The sequence below is a fragment of the Malaclemys terrapin genome, chromosome 11 (genome assembly GCF_027887155.1).
Source record: "Malaclemys terrapin pileata isolate rMalTer1 chromosome 11, rMalTer1.hap1, whole genome shotgun sequence".
NCBI classification, from domain to species: Eukaryota; Metazoa; Chordata; order Testudines; family Emydidae; genus Malaclemys; species Malaclemys terrapin.
This window is the reverse complement of record NC_071515.1, coordinates 2,620,342-2,636,667: the sequence shown is the minus strand read 5'-3', so window position 1 is coordinate 2,636,667 and position 16,326 is coordinate 2,620,342. Positions and strand designations below refer to the sequence as shown.

At 56.3% G+C, this 16,326-nt stretch overlaps 2 protein-coding genes across 5 annotated transcripts in view; one reads left to right on the top strand and one right to left on the bottom strand.

The window, feature by feature from the left end:
* Positions 1-9,016, top strand: part of ITGB2 (integrin subunit beta 2) — a 57,376-nt gene extending 48,360 nt beyond the window's left edge. For both annotated transcript variants that reach the window (XM_054044539.1, XM_054044541.1), the window contains 6 exons: positions 1,080-1,264; positions 2,573-2,817; positions 4,252-4,471; positions 5,226-5,428; positions 6,653-6,819; positions 7,754-9,016. In XM_054044539.1, the coding sequence (XP_053900514.1) occupies positions 1,080-1,264; positions 2,573-2,817; positions 4,252-4,471; positions 5,226-5,428; positions 6,653-6,819; positions 7,754-7,819 (1,086 nt within the window). In that variant the 3' untranslated portion in view covers positions 7,820-9,016. The remainder of the gene's footprint in view (positions 1-1,079; positions 1,265-2,572; positions 2,818-4,251; positions 4,472-5,225; positions 5,429-6,652; positions 6,820-7,753) is intronic.
* A 2,619-nt stretch (positions 9,017-11,635) lies between these two features.
* Positions 11,636-16,326, bottom strand: part of KMO (kynurenine 3-monooxygenase) — a 38,416-nt gene continuing 33,725 nt past the window's right edge. For 2 of the 3 annotated variants that reach the window (XM_054044131.1, XM_054044130.1), the window contains exons 13-15: positions 15,887-15,988; positions 15,730-15,789; positions 11,636-12,850 (exon numbers count right to left, since the gene is read on the bottom strand). In XM_054044131.1, coding sequence (XP_053900106.1) covers positions 12,680-12,850; positions 15,730-15,789; positions 15,887-15,988 — 333 coding nt within the window. In that variant the 3' untranslated portion in view covers positions 11,636-12,679. The remainder of the gene's footprint in view (positions 12,851-15,729; positions 15,790-15,886; positions 15,989-16,326) is intronic. The other variant, XM_054044129.1, reaches the window with a different exon arrangement.

Below are 16,326 nucleotides of genomic sequence, written 5' to 3'. Positions count from 1 at the left end.
AGGTTGAAGTTACCTGTCACAGCAGGAGGGAGAATCAGAAAATGGGGACTTTGTTTCTTTTCGGCAAAAAATTTTGGCAAAACAGAAACATCTCCTGCAAATCCTGAATCCCTCCCAGGCTTGGGCACTGAATGGCAGTTGAGGAAGGACTGCCTTCATAGTGTGATCTGTCAGAACTGGCTGGGAATTCTCCAGCCAAATGTTTGTTTGATGGAAAATGTCGTTTCTGCAAAATCAACATGTTTCTATTGGAAAACGTTGATTTTTACAGATTGTTTGTTTGTTTGTTTGTTTGTTTGTTTCCAACTGGGAAAAACTGAAACTAAATACTTTGTTTTGGGTTGGATTGACCTGAACCAAAAATTTCAGTTTGTTGAATCCAACCAAAATGTTTCATTTTGGGTCAGTTAGACACTAATCTGTGTCTACATGAGCTGTTTCATGGAGTGCATCATGGAGTTGTAGTCTGGGTGCCTCGTGCCTCCATTGTCCCCTATGAACTGGATTCTCTGGCTAGATGTTATCTCCTATACAAGGCCATGTACTGTGGCCTTGCCACTTAATATGGTGCATCATGGGAATCCCATGACAGCAGTGTATCATGGGAAATGTAGTCCAAACCAGGAGCCTGGCCCATAGAGGAGAATGGGGGCATGAGACACCTGCAATACAACATGGTGGCTTAGTTGACACTATTTAATGTCAAACTGATCTGACACAAAGCGTTTCATCCCTTCTGGACCTAACGTTTTTTTCTCTGAACTTCTAATTTATGTGTGTGTATGTGTAGGGTGGGGGGTTGATATTTTGACTTTTTTCCTGATTCAGGACAAAAACAAATGTTGAAATAGAAGCATTTCCCATAGGACAGAAATTCCAATGTTTGACCATCTCTGCTGTGTTCTAGTGAGAGATTTGAAAAGGGACCCCGCAGACCCGATTCCAGAAATTACCTGTCTCCTGGAGGGGACATTTCAGGACAGAGGCAAATTTAGGCTAGGGCTGGTAGCCTGAGCACCTTGACCATGATGCTTTCCTAGAAAACAGTCCCATAACCTGGCTCCTTCACCTCCTTCCAGATTACTTTCCAGGTGAAAGTTACAGCAAAGAAGTGCATCCAAAACGAGTCCTTTACCATCCGGCCCCTGGGCTTCACAGACACACTCACTGTGGAACTGTTCGGCCGGTGCGACTGTGACTGTGATGAGCAACAGAGCCCCACTGCCTGCAACGGGAACGGCAAAATTGTGTGTGGCACGTGCAGGTAAATGATCCCAGTAACACCAGGCCACAGAACCGGGGGTCCGAGGGCGCATCAGGAGCTTGGGGATCACTGGGAATGGGCAGCTTTCCAAGCACCAGGCCAGCTGATTCGTGGCAATGCTGGGACAGTCTTTGTGCACCGGGACCATGAAATCCACAAAGTGTGAGGCACAGACACTTACTTCAGTCCATCTAATGTGCCCATTTCTTTTCTTCCCACGAGAACTTTCAGCAGGTTGGTTTTATTTTCAATGACGGGTGAATGTCACCATGACAGGACAAAGTTAATGGGCCAAGTTCCACCTGTCAGGATGTCCTGCAGTGGACAAGGGATAGCAAACAGATCAAAGCCGATTACCTAGCAAATAAACAAAAACGCAAACTAAGCCTAAACTACTAGAAAGATTGGATATGAATTAGCTAATTCTCACCCTGGCTGATGGTACAAGGTTGGCAGACTCTTAAGGCACGAGCTGCGTTTGCTTTGCAGCTTGGAATCCCCAGGTGTTTCATACTCAGGCTAGAAATCCCTTTAGCCTGAGCCCAGCACTTCCCCCAGTTCAGTCTTTGTTCCTCAGGTGTTTCCAGGAGTGTTCTTGTGTGGGGAGTGAAGAACAACAGATGATGTCAGTCCCTGTCTTATAGAGCTTTAGCATATGGCGGGAACCCTTTGTCCTAAATTCAGTTTGTGGAAAAACACTGACATCCCAAGATGGAGTTCAGAGTCATGTGGCCTGGTCACATGCCCTTGCATACCTTGCTGATTCATAGCAGCCATTACTTACAGGCTGTCTGGAATGTTCAAACAGGAGGGTTAAGTTCTTCCAGGGTCCATTGTCTTTGCTGATGGGCCATCAGCACTGTCTGGCTTCTTCATTGTTGTACCAGAAAGGCTAGTTTTGGGTGTCACCCAGAGTAAGCAGGATTGAAATATAGATCCGTAGTCAATATTGCTAACTTTAGATACAAAATTGATACATGCATAGAAACAGGATAATCATATTCAGCAAATCATAACTTTTCCAATGACACCTCACATGACCCGTCTTGCACAAAATATATCATAATTATGCAATACTCATATCATAATTATATCACTGTGAAGAATATGGGGTGCCGTGGTCACAGGGATGAACAATGGAAAACCAAGGGGGCTTCAGGTGCTCATTATCTCTAAGAACCAGCTCCTAGGCACAAGCTCTTTGTGTTGCTGTGACAGGTCTGAGGATGGTCTGACCAATGTAATAGATTCCAGCCCATACCGCCTGCCACTGACCCTGATTTCTCGGTTCCTCTCCTCTCACACCAGCTGCAATCCAAGCCACACTGGGAAGAACTGCGAGTGCGAAACAAAAGGCAAAACCAGCAAGGAGCTGGAAGGGAGCTGTCGGAAGGACAATGCCTCAGTCATCTGCTCGGGCCTGGGGGACTGCGTGTGTGGCCAGTGCACCTGCCACACCAGCGACACGCCCAACAAACAGATCTACGGGACCTTCTGCGAGTGCGACAACATGAATTGCGAGGTCCATAACGGACAGTTGTGCGGCGGTGAAGGTGAGTGACGGCTCCGTGGTCTGACTTGGCCCCCTCCCTTCCCGTCCTATGGCCACTGTTCCAGTGGCTACCTGCTCCGGGGCACTGGCTGCAGGCCCCCGCTGTGCACTCACGCGTCAGTGCATTATTCTTAGCAGACAAACTCCTGAGTTAGACCCGGGCCTTATCCCAGAGAAACAGCCGGGTTAGTCTCAGTCAGAGCCTCCGTACTAGCCTGCCGTGCCCTGGATCGCCATCCAGTGGAGCTGTATAGGCGAGACAGCCCGTTTCCCAGTGCTTTGCAAACACAATCGCCTGGTGGGAGTGCAGCAACGGCTGTGCAGGCGGCACGCTCCGTGCCCTGGGGCAGGTTAATATTTGTAACGGGAACATCATCCAGACGCTTCTTTCCACTCCACAAGTTCCCCACGAGGCCGTTCCTTAAACACCCAGGGCTTGGTGTGCTCGAACAAGGGATGTGCTGTGAGAAGCTAGTGAGAGAGCCTTAATGTCTGGTCTCTTTCTCCTCCCTCTGACTTCCCACCGTCCCTTGTGGCCCTGCGGGGACGAGCTGTATCAGAGTGCTCCACTGGATGTCCAGTAGTTATGCTGATACAGCCCAAGCTGCCCAGTTCACTAAGTGAGATGCCGTAGAAATGTGCCTGCTGCATGCGGGGAAGGAGGTGCAGAGCCCCTACCCGGAAGACCATGTCACTCGGGGGTCCCTCCTGCAGGACGCTGCTTGGGAAGGTTTCCTGCCTCTGATACAGGTGGGCTGAACCCCTGCTGAGCAAATCAGCGCTTGCAGGTTAAGCCTTCTGCTTCCAGGAAGGAAAGGCCCCTTGTGCAGGATTTAAATTCAGCCTGAGCTGCCCGGGGCAGAGCTCCAAGAAATATTTTCAAGCCCACAGGGCTGAAGCCCCAAGCTCTGCAATGCCCCACAGAGCAGAAGCTCTGAGCCCCGGCACACCCCACAGGCCAGAAGCCCCAAGCCCCAGTGCACCCACAGAGCTAAAGCCCCAGGTTCCGGTGTACCCCACCAAGGTGAAGCCCCAAGCCCTGGTGCCTCCCATGGGGCAGAAGCCCCAAGTGCCAGTGCGCCCCACTGAGCTGAAGCCCCAAGTCCTGGCACCTCCTGCGGGGCAGAAGCCCTGAGCCCTGGTGCTTCCTGCAGGGCTGAAACCCCAAGCTCTGGGGCTTCAGGAAATACTCTGAACATTTAAGCCCTGCCCATCTGGAAGAAAGGATGTGTTCTGAGCCTGTCAGGTGAGGATGAAAATCCAGGCAGGCAAAGGCCAGGCTGGTGAAGGAATCCATAACTCTCACATGATTGGCCCCTAGATTCTTCTGTTACTGTAGAGGTTCATAGCTCCCGGTGGCCCCACCCAGATACCTGCCTACGGGATTTGTCCCAGAGCAGCGGTATTGGCTCTAAAATCTCTGTTTGCCCCCCAGAGAGAGGGCGCTGTGACTGTGGGGAGTGCAAATGCAAAGATGGCTTCGAAGGCAGCGCTTGCCAGTGCAAGAAGTCTACAGACGGCTGTGTCAACACGCGGGGGAAAGTGTGCAGCAACCGTGGGCACTGCCAGTGCAATATGTGCCAGTGTAAGCCGGGCTACCAACCCCCGTTCTGCGAGGAGTGCCCTGGCTGTCCTTCGCCCTGTGCCCGATACATGTAAGTGACCGGCAGAAGCGCCCGAGCCAGGCTGCTCCCCATGCTCTCGTCTCCCCTGGCTGGAGCAGGTGCTGGGAGCCCAGGGGCCCTGCGCGGGTGCGGTTTCCCTCTCTCCTCCAAGGTGCTAATCTGAAAAGCTTGTGCTAATGGCCACTTCGGCCCCACGGTTGTGGGGTGGCGGCACAAGAACCTGGCTCTACAGCTGCCCTTGGCCCGCGAGTGCCCCCAGCAACTCTGCCCCCCAGGAGGCTTCTGAGGTCCATGGAACCCCAGTCCCAGATAGCCCCCTTCTCTTCCCAGCCATCAGTCTGCCTCCTCCTGCCCCGTGTGTCTGAGTCACTAGCTAACCAGCCCCAAGCGCAAGGCCAGAAGGGAGCAGCAGGTTGTCCGGTCTGACCTCCCGCATGTCACTGGCTCGCAGCACCACCGGGTGCCCACACACTGCACCCAGCAGCCCACGGGAGACCACAGTGTGACAGCCCCCCAGCAGAGAATGGGGGGCAAGGCACAGCAGGGTCACACTGCTCTCTTAGGCTGGGTTGGTTAGTGAAGCAGCTGCTGGGTAAATGCGTTACACCCGGATAATCCTGGCAAGCGACGTGCACGCCATGCTGCAGAGGAAGGCAAAGCCCCCAAGGCCACTGCCAGTCGGAGCTGGGGAATATTCCTTCCCACCGCACACATGGGTCCCCCATCCCTGAGCTGCCAGCCAACCTATTGTCCGAGCCATGCGCCTCCTGGGTCTGTCTTCTAGCTCCTGTGTGGAGTGCCATGCGTTCGAGAGCGGCCCATTTCAGAAGAACTGCTCAGCTGCGTGTTCGAACATCGCCAAACTCAGTTCGTTCGCAGGCGGCCGGCAGTGCCGGGAGAAGGACTCGGAGAATTGCTGGATTACCTACCTCATGAGACAGGAGGATGGGGAGGACCAGTACTCCTTTCAAGTCATTGGCAAGAAAGGTACTGGAATCTCGTCCCACACCCCTCTCTGTACTCCGTAAAGCGGGGTGGGTTTCGCACCAGAGCCAGCCTGCCAAACCCAGAAGAGGATACAGCGCCCCCTACAGGCGCAGCAGGAGGGGAATTTTCAAACAGAAAGAAAGTATTGGGGATTTTGCTTCATTCAAAATAAGTAAAGATGCCATGAGAAACACGCCCCGCCCTTGCCAGTGGGGAGTCCCCTGCCGCCATCCCAGAGCAGCGCCCCCCATGAGAGGAGGGGAAGAACACTGTCACCCCGACAGAGAATGTTCTGGAGATGAGCGTGGCTAGTGCTGGTCCATGGGGGGAGGGATAGCTCAGTGATTTGAGCATTGGCCTGCTAAACCCAGGGTTGTAAGTTCAATCCTTAAGGGCAGGGCCGGCTCCAGGGTTTTGGCCACCCCAAGCAGCCAAAAAAAAAAAAAAAAGCTACGATGGCGATTTGCGGCGGCAATTCGGCGGAAGGGCCTTTGCTCCGAGCGGGAGTGAGGGATCGTCCGCCGAATAGCTGGACCTGCCGCCCCTCTCCGGAGTGGCCGCCCCAAGCACCTGCTTGCCAAGCTGGTGCCTGGAGCTGGCCCTGCTTAAGGGGGCCACATAGGGATCTGGGGCCAAATCAGTACTTGGTCTTGCTAGTGAAGGCAGGGGGCTGGACTCGATGACTTTTCAGGGTCCCTTCCAGTTCTAGGAGATAGGTCTATCTCTGTATATTATTATTATTACAGAGTGGCCCGCAGTCACAGCCAGCGCTGGGTCCCTTGGTGAGCGCAGAGAGGCCTTTATGGCCCTTTCCTTTCCTCCCACCAGGTTCTGAAACCCCCTCCCTTCCTCCCCGTTCTGTCTTTCCTGCCGAGTCCTGCTCCTCGCTGGATTCAAGCCGCAGGGCCCTCCCCCAGCCCCCAGGGAGCTGGTCAGGCCCTGCCGGCTGGACGCCGCAGACTGGTCCCCAGAGTGCCAGTGGGGTAACAGCAAGCAGCCTGCAGATCTAGCAGTTGACTGGCTGCACCCTGCTGCCGCTGCCAGGCGCCGGGTGCTGCGGTTGCTGCTCTGTTTTGGTGGTGTACAGCCCACGCTAACTGCAATACAACAGGCCCCGTCGGGCTCGGTGTGTGGCCCGCTCTCATCACACCCTGCTGGATGTGTCACCAGCCTGGCTGCTGGCGGCAGGGCTGAACACTGTCCCGTGCTCTCTCTGATCCCCAGAGTGTCCGCAGCCCCCAAACATCGCTGCGATCGTGGGCGGCACCGTCGCGGGCGTGGCCCTGATTGGGCTGCTGCTCCTGGTGATGTGGCGGCTGGTGATGGAGGTGTTCGACCGCAGGGAGTACAGCAGGTTCGAGAAGGAGAAGTTGAAGGCCAAGTGGAACGAGGTGAGCTGGCTCTGCCGTTCCCGAGGCACCCCACAGACAGCCGCCCTGTTCGGCCTGCCCTGCCTTTCCCCAGGGCTGGTTGGAGCCCTGCCAGCCTGACGGGTGTCTATTCTTAGTTGTGGGGCGGGTGGGCTCTGGGGAGGAGGCCTCAGGCCCTCTTGCAATCGTGCAGGTGTGGGAAATAACTGGGCACAAGCCACTGCCAAGTGGTTCCCAGGCTTTAATTCCTGGTGGGCCTCACGTGTCCTATACCCTCCCCAAACCCAGCACCAGGGCCAGTGGCTCCTTTATGGCCCCAGGCTGGAGCTGTTGAGAGAACAGACACAGATGCTGAGGGGCACGCATGGTTTGGGTACAAGATGGGGTAGACTTTCCCTTCTACAGTGTGGGAGACACAGGGGGCCCAGAGACTTACCCAAAGCAGGTTTATCTGGAGGCCCCTGGCTAGCGGAGATGTCTCCCGTTGCACATCGCTGCTGCCTCTCATGCCCGGGTTGGTCTCATGGCAGGAAGGAGGAAATGCCCATGCAGCCCTAACCAGAAATCATCGGCACATGGCTGGTATGGGGACCTGAAAAGTTAAAAGTTGCAGAACTGAATTGCATAGCCGCTCCACTGGCTGCCCACTGCCTCTGAGAGGGACAGCCGCCTGGCCGTACCAGGTTCTTTATAGTCCAGAAGCTCTCACCTGGGCAAATGCTTCTGCACCTGAGGATGAGTATTGGAGGGTTGGAGCAGTGTGTCCACATCATAGCAGAGGAGCAATGGCTCACCTGTCACCAAACTGGGGGAGGACCACACGTGAGCAGCCCGTCTCTCCATCCGTTTGTAATGTTCGCTCGAGCCGAACCTTAGCCAGCTGGGTGAACTGAGGCTCTGTTTCTGATACATCCAGGCAGCACTAACAACGTACCTGTCTGGTTTTTCTTCCCAGGGTGATAATCCCCTTTTCCAGAGTGCTACCACCACTGTCATGAACCCCAGATTCAATGGAGAATGACGTGGCACTACCCTGTACAGCCTGTGAAGGCTCGGCTGTTAAACCAGGAAATACCAAACTAAGGGCGCCAGCATTTTATTCTCTAAGCAAAGAACTGCTGTACGCTGTTCCCTTCTTCCATGACGCTGCCAGTGAAGGGCAGGCTTTGTCCAGCGGGCTGTGTTGTGCACCTCCAGCAACCTCCTCCCTCTGCGTGGCTCCTGCAAGCTGTGTTAATAGGGCTGTGAGAGGGCCGCAGCATAAGCTTTGATGGGTGGGATTATGATCAGTTTGCATTAGCAGGGGCTCCTGGATAACAATCCCACCATCGCTCTCAACTCACGCTGCAAATACCTGCGAGCACTGGCTGCTGCTAGAGCTTGAAACAAGCCTGCATTGTTACTAGTTTTCAACCTGCACCCAATATTGATCTTGGCTTGGCATTTTACCAGATGCCACCTTCTTTCTAGTCTAAAGCTCTCCGCTCAAAGACAGCGCTCACTCCAATCCCTGGCCAGCTGTGCTGCGCTCTGTTACGGGAACTATTGCAGGTCTTGTAGGAAAGACAGTGCTAACGTCATTCTGGGGTCGGGCCACGTGCCGGTCTCCAGAGCTGTAAACCCACTGGGAGGGTGGTGGCCATAGGGGTGGGTGGATGCTGGTGGCTGGAAAGAGGGAGCAGTCAGCGACGTGCCCCACATCTTCCTAAATCATTGCCCTCTTGCCAGTGACTGACCCCTCAGTTTTCTGCTGCATTTCGGAGTGGGTCTGCAGCCCCAGCTGCACCCGTAAGCCTTGGGGGCTGAGCCTTCGCAATGATGGGTTAGTGGCAGGGAAACAACTGTTCCAAATGTGAAATGTGTCAGGTGCAGCAGGCAGATTTCTACACTAACTTCATCCCATCTCACAAGGATCCTCCTCCCCTTCGCAGTGAGTCAGTCGGACACACGCACCCCAGGAGAAAGCGACAGGCACATCCCGGGGGTGTCTCCGTGCTCAGTGCTAGCTGGAAGTGCTGCATTGAATGACTAATTCTTATTTCAGAGGGTCATGCCTGTAAAAGTCTGTATGAATCTAGAACAGGGGTGGGCAAACTTTTTGGCCTGAGGGCCACATCAGGGTATGGAAATTGTATGGCGGGCCATGAATGCTTATGAGATCGGGGGGCGGGAGGGGGTGAGGGCTCCAGCTGGGACTGCAGTCTCTGGGGTGGGGCCAGAAATGAGGAGTTCAGGGTGTGGGAGGGGGCTCTGGGTTGAGGTATTGGAGGGTGAGGGCTCTGAGGTGGGGCTGGGGATGAGGGGTTTGAGGTGCAGGAGGGTGCTCTGGGCTGGGACCAATGGGTTCAGAGGGCGGGAGGGGGATCAGAGATGGGGCAGGCTGTTGGAGCATGGGGGTGAGGGCTCTGGCTGGGGGTGCGGGGCTTGGGGTACAAGGGGGCTCTGGGCTGGGATGGAGGGGTTTGGAGGGCAGGAGGGGGATCAGGATTGGGGCATGGGGGGGGGGGGGGCTGAAGGGTGCAGGCCCCGGGCAGTGCTTACCACAAGCAGCTCCCAGAAGCATGTCCCCCCTTTGGCCCTGAGGCAGAGCCAGGCGGCTCTGCCCCCTGTCCTGTCCGCAGACGCCACCCCTGAAGCTCCCATTGGTCGGGAACCGTGGCCAATGGGGGCAGCGCCTGCGGATGGGGCAGCACACAGAGCCGCCTGGCCACACCTCCACGTACGATGTAGGAGCCGGAGGGCGGTCATGCCGGCTGCTTCCTGGGAGCCGCGCGGAGAGATGTAAATCCCCAACCCTGCTCCCTGGGAGGAGCTGAGGGCCAAATTAAATGGTCTGACAGAAGTGGCCCGCGGGCCACAGTTTACCCACACCGATCTAGAACTTGCTTTATGTGTGAGAACAATTTGCCTGTAGCATCATGTCACATCCCCACTCTGGTCTATTAATAAAAATACATCAAACCCGGCAGCTGGCCTGCAGTGTGTGTCCGCAGCCTGCGTGACGCCTTCTGTTGGCTGCCTCTCGAGGGAGTGGACTGGTTTAATCCAGCCAGATGAGCCCAACCCAGGTCACGTCACACAGCTCGTCTGGATACGAGTACAAGCCCTGGTCAGAGGTGACTTGGGCGTCCCCTGTCCCTCCCCCTACTGAGCTAGCCCCCTCCCGTCTGCCCATGCGCTGGAGCGGCTTGGAGAGGCAGAAGGTGCCAGTGAAAGCACTGCGGGGGTTACTCTACCTTCCGCCTCCTGCTCCTCTCCAGCCTGTGCTGGCTCCAGTCAGCTCCCGCACACATCGGTGGAGCAGGCGTCGCCAGGTCCAAGGGACTCTGCCTAATACCACCCCCCTGACTGGCTCTAGAGCTGTGATACTCACAATACCCCCATCAACACATTGCACCCTGGACGGTCAAGTGATCTGGGCCCGCACTGCCAGCGAGGATGTGCCCCCCGCAGATGGCAGCAGACCTGAGGACCATGGGACTGACTGCTGGCAATGGGTGCTCGTGGCAAAGCCGGGCTGCCCACACCAGGTGCGTTGAGCCAGGCCCTTGTTTGAAGGCTGACGGATGGTATGCACAGCGCAGCGGAGCTGGAGGAGCGTCAGGTATTACCTCTGTGCTGCGCTGCGTGTGTGTCTTCCCCCCGACGCAGGAATCTTTGGGTCCCTTACAGGACCCCTCCCGGAGGGGGAACGGGTCGTGTGCCCAATGCTGCAGTTACAAGCCGAGCTCGGGAGTTAATGTGGTCTCAGGGACGGGACCCTGCCCCTCTGCGCTGGGATGCTGCATAGCTCCAAATGCCCCTGTTAGGGAGTGAGTGGGCCACGAGCTCTGCGGCTGGAGAGAAACTTCCTGCGATGCCGAGGCACGGCCAGGTGCCCTCTCTGGGGCTGCAGCCAAAACCCACACCGGGAAACCCATCCCAGGTTCAGGCCGCACGCTACACACGGCTTATGCCGTTACATCCCAGCGACGCAAGGTGTTCGTTTAAATACGTGGCTACCGCCCACTGACTTCAGGGCGACATTACAGCTGTGCTTTGCTGAACTGGGCCTGTAGCACCAAAACCCTAGAAACTGCTCTAAGCACACGTGAACAAAGCAGTAACCCCTCTCTCTAGGTTCAGCTGCCCCTTGCGAGGATCAAACTCACAACACCCCAAGCCCCTCCCCACAGTCTGCTTGGAGCAAACACCCAGGAGCCGCACTGGGGCTCCAGCAGGGGACACTGAGAGACCTTACGCCCTGCCACAGAGATCATGAGCCCAGAGAAACAAACCAGCCAGACGAAGCTCAATGCCATCTCTCAGGAGAGCTACTCGCAAAGCAGTGCCTGGCCATTATCCCGCCACCTCCCTTTCTGCTGGGCACGGGCTGAAATGGGCCCAGGCTTTTCAAGCACATCCTGGAACTTTCTACTGACAAGTTGTTTCATTTAAAAAAACCAATCGGTTTTCAATTTTGAAAGAAGGAAGCCTCACACTCAGTCCTGCCCCACGCCCAGACCCCCAACAGGCACTACGAGGGTGCAGTCTCAGGGTGGGGGGCCAGTACTAATCCCCGTTTTGCACTTTACTCTCCCAGGCCTGGACAATCACGGCAGTGAGGTACAAAAGCTAGTAGCTAGCACTGAGGCACCAAGTGACAATCCCAGGGAGCAATCGCTGCGCCTGATTCCAAGAACAGTGCAAAGCACCCACATTTCTGGGACCAGCCAGCCAGGGTATGTTAGTGGCTAGGAGACCCCACAAACAGGCCAGGCAGAGCTGAGCACTGGCTAGCTGACGAAATGCGCAGCAGCAAAACATGTCTGAATCACAAAGGTTTATATGTTCCATCTTTTGTTTCAAACAGCTTTTATTTGGGTAGACAAGGGTGACAAAATAATGGGAGTTTACTGATTAAAAATCCCATGTGTTACATGAGCGCTTAGGCCTCATTTCAGCCAGTGTCTGACTTTAGGCACATGAGTAATCCCACTGAACTCAATGGGACTCTCCACGCTGCCCAGAGTTAGCCGCATGCCCAAGGTTCTTGCTGAACCAAGGCTAACCCAGGTGGTTGTATCCTAGTACTCATCCTGCCAAACAGAGGGATGGGGGTGCCGGGAAATCCTGGACCTAAACAAACTCAATAGCAGTAAAACTTTCCAGAGGGAAACAGAACTGAACTGTTTCAGCGACAGTGATCTATGATTGGGGAGCTGCCTGCCCGCAAACTGCCTTTCAATATTACCAGGAGAGCCGGTAAGAGCCAGTTTGAAAACCATGGAGGAGCTCTCTCGGCAGAAAGTCCTAATGGGAGTTTGGTCCCATCCGAGTGGCCAGCAGCCTCCCTGTGGAGACACGTGGCTTGCGGTGAGCATGACTCTGCACTGAAGTCCAAGTCTGACGAGGGGTGGAGGTTCATTCTGGAACATCCCGCCTGATGGGGACTTCCTGACGCTAGGATGTGTGGCACCTTGGAAGGATCTCAATGGCGACCCGGGGGGGAGGCAAAGGGTCACATGACCCACCCCAAAACGCTGGGGAAGGGGGCAAGGCTGGCAGCTGGGGAGATGAAGGGGCAGGGCCAGAGCCGGAAGGGAAGAGGCGGGGCCAGAGCCTCTCCTTTTCCGGCCACATTACCTGGTGCGGCATGCAGACGCTGCCCTCTCCCAGGCAGCTTCTGGCCACGCTGCCTGCCAGAGGCAGCCCATAGAGAGCAGCCCCCGTGTGCCACACCACGGCGGGCAGCGTCCCAGGCAGGCAGCGTGGCCGGAGGCTGCCCGGGAGAGAGCGTCCCCTTTAGCTGGTGCCCCCTTTGTGTCCCTCCCCCTAGTCGCCTCTCCGAGTTTACAGCCTAGGCCTTTGCTGTGTGTCCCCTCAGCGGCTCCCCTGGCATTTATGCCAGCTGTGTTTCCGGCGGGACACTTCCAATTTTCTTGAGATGAAGTATCCAGCTCCACGGCTTTTCTGCGCAGGAGTCGGACTTACGGGAGAGCCACTTTATGAGCGGGTAGCTGCCCCCCAGTGCTGCTGCTGCCCCAATTACGAAGAGTCCGTTGTTAATCACCTGCAAGTATAAGGAGAAATTCAGCCTGGCTCAGAAGGCTTGTTTTGCCCCTAGCAGAGAGAACACACCACTTTATAATAACCCTCCTCGCCCCTGCCCTCGGGCAGGAATTACACCGCCCCCAGCATGGAGCCTTTCCCACCAACTGGGGCACTCCAGAGGAAGGCTCGACTGCTAAGCCAAGCCAGGGTAACCAGATAGCAAGTGTGAAAAATCAGGAGGGGGGTGGGGGGTAATAGGAGCCCCTATTAAAAGAAGCCCCAAATATCAGGCCTGTCTCTCTAAAATCGGGACATCTGGTCACCCTAAGCCAAGCCCCGAAGCCCCAGTGTGATCAGGAAAAGGAGTTTGCTGAGAGGACGGAAGTCAAGCCCGGTTGGCTAAGTATCAGCACAGAGCATTGCAGGCCCCTCCTCTGGTCTAGAGCAGCCTCTCCAGCCTCACAGCTGCCAGTGGAGACATCTCAGGGGACTTGTCTTCACTCAGAAAAAGGGGCGTCCTTCGCTCAGGTTAGCTGACAGGACGGAAAGTCCTCATGAGAACAGGGCAGTTTGTTAGCAGGTTGAAGGCAACCCTAAGCTCCCCATGGTTAAGTCGAGCTGGGGGAGGTTAGGGTTTGCCTCAACCTGCTAAATCCTGTGAAAGCCACACACCACCTTATCTTCGCTCGGGTTTCCACCATCTTAGCTAACGTGAGCTGAGACACATCTTCCTTCCTTCCCAGCGAAGACGCACTGATACAGGAAGGGCTTGCTGCTCTCGGAAGCTCCTGTGGGGTTCGGAGAGGGGGCGCTCACCCCACACTGGCCCTGGAAGGGCTAAGGCAGGTTGAGAAGGGGGCTAATTAACCCAACAGGCCACAGCTGGGAGGAATCAGGTGGCTGAGTCCTGTCCCCACTCCCGGCTGAGAGTGGGAGGAAGGAACTGGGCTGGGCGTAGAAAGGCAGGAAGGTGATAGCAGAGGGGGCTGCTAGGAAATGCCGCAGGCACTCCTGGGAGAGGGAGGAGTGTTTGGAGGCTGTGGAGACAGGTGGCCTGCAGTTGCTCCCCAGGAGGAGGGAGTGGTGGGGCTGGCACCAAATGTTAGAAGAGAGCTCAGGGAAAGGCCGTGAGGTCCAGGAGGGACCAGACCTTGGCTGGTGGCTAGAGGGTCCCTGAGCCAGATCCCGCAGCAGAGGGCAGGTCCAGGTTCCTGGCCAGGCACTGAGGTGTGGCCCCAGGGGGCAGTGAATGGGGAGACTGCCTGAGACTGCTAGGGAGTGAGTCCCTGGTGACCCGGAAGGGGACAACGCATATATGAGCTGGCCGGAGGTGGAGTCACGGAGAGGCAGCAGCAGCTTGTGGAGCAAGAGAGGGCTGCACACTGGCAGAGAGGGACAGAGTGGCATGGAACCGCAGGAAGGGGCGTTGACCTGATGAGCTATTCCGCAGAGCGGCCAGGAGGAGGTGCCATCCTGGCCGTGAGCGGAGCCTCCTGTCACAGGTATTCTCCAGGGTTGGCGGATGCTAGCCATGCCGATCACTTTGTGTCACTAGCCAGAAAGGATTTTGTCAGACAGGCCACCTACACTCGGCCCAATGACTGGCCATGGGCGGCACATGAACCGCTGGCTGGGGGAGGCTAGCCCCCAGCCCCCCCCTTCCATGCACCCCAGAACCCAGAGCCCCCTCACTGCGGCCGCCGGCCTCTGCCCCAGGCTGGCTAGTGCCTGCAGCCCCCACGGCCCCGGGAAGGTGAGCAGCATGGCCCTGGGGCAGAATGTGGGCGGAGCCACATCTGGCTGTTTGGGGAGGCACAGCCTGCCCTACCCACTGCCCATGTGACTGGCCTAAGTTCACAGGCCAGGCAAAAGCGCTGGGGGAGGTATGCCGGGGTGGAAAGGCGTCTTTGGGGGCATGCTTGTGATAAAGTCAGACAAGGGGGACTGGGCTGAAAGGGCTGCACGCGGAAGGCCTGTATTCATGCTGGCAGGTGGGGCTTAAGCCCACAGCTACCATAGCACCAAACCCAGAGGGCAGTTTCCTGCCCGTCATTTGCTCTCTCCCAGCAAGAGGTAGAGCCGCCATGCACAAGTCACTGGTGTGGAAAGCTGAAGCAGGCCACCTCCCCAGTGGCCCTTTCCCACTGTCCATCCGTCGCCCCCCCCCCCCCCCCCCCTCAGCTGTTCTGCACGAACATCCAGTAGAGTAAAAACAATCTCCGTATCTGAAGGGCTCTTTGGCATTTTACTCAATTGTCCTCACTTGCTAGCATAATAACCCCTCCCCCATTGTCACCGGGACTTTCAACACCACTAGCACAGACCAGCTGAGCGAAAGGAGCACCTCCATTAGTAAGCAGCAGTAGTTGACTGTTATCCCCTAGTGCACTAGTTACTGGCGGGGGACATGATGCACCCAGTACAAATGTGCGACGCTGAGCCATGGGGAGACACTGCAGGGAGCAGAGCTGGAACGGGGCTGAACCAGTGTCTGCTCCTTGCAGGAACCTGGGGCAAGACGCGTGCTCTCTGTGCAGAGTGGCACAGCTCCCTGCATTAGGGTTCTGGGAAATGACCAATCCGCAGCCTGGGGCTGGGGGAACAGCCCGCTGAGACAGGAGCTCCACCATGCTGCTTTCTGAGGAAGCTCTGAGCCCCTGGCCCCTACTCACTCAGTTTCGGCTCTGGCAATGCAGATTCACAGCCAGGGGTGTCTCGAGCCAAGGGCAAGCGGTGCTGCTGCCCAGCACGGCAGGCCAACGCAGCCAGAAGGGGCTGGGAAAAGTACCTACCAGTGGCAGGGACACCTGCTTCTATCATCTGAGGAGGGCAAAGGGGGAGGGCACGAGACGCTCTGAATGTCTGGGTCAGTGAAAATTGGCTCCAATTCCCACTCACCTTGTTCTGCCATTTCCAGCGCTGCCGCGCCTCGTGGTAGCGTATTCTGGTGAACGTGACCTGCGCCAGAGTGCAAAGATAGTCAGCCCTTCGGGGTGAGCAGAGACTACACCAGGGGGAAGGGAGAGCAGGCAGGGGACAGAGAAGAAGGCCTTACCATTGTGTATAACGGGATAATGGTGGACGGCATGAGCCAGTGAAGAAAGTTGTCCACGTACTTGCGGAAAATGAACCACTTGGAATTAACATGTGCACGCATCTGGAACAAAGCGCTGAGTTGAAAAGGTGGTGCCAGTGGGGATTTTTACCCCCATGCTGTGGTTACTTGCTCTCATCCTCTTCGGCCACTCAGAGCTCTCACTTCCTACCACTAAGGCTAGGACCACACTGTCCAGGTCTGAGCACCCTGGCTAGCCGAGCCTGGGCGTGAGCATCCCCACAGGAGAGCCTGACTCGGATTCCTGTGGCCTCACCATTTCTGCACCCGCCTGTGTGTGTCTGAGGGCATATCCCATGGTTCTTTGCACTGAGTCACCCTAGGCAACTGCAGAAAAACTTGTCTGTGCTGTGGCAGGGGCTTGTGGGAAGGCCTAGGAG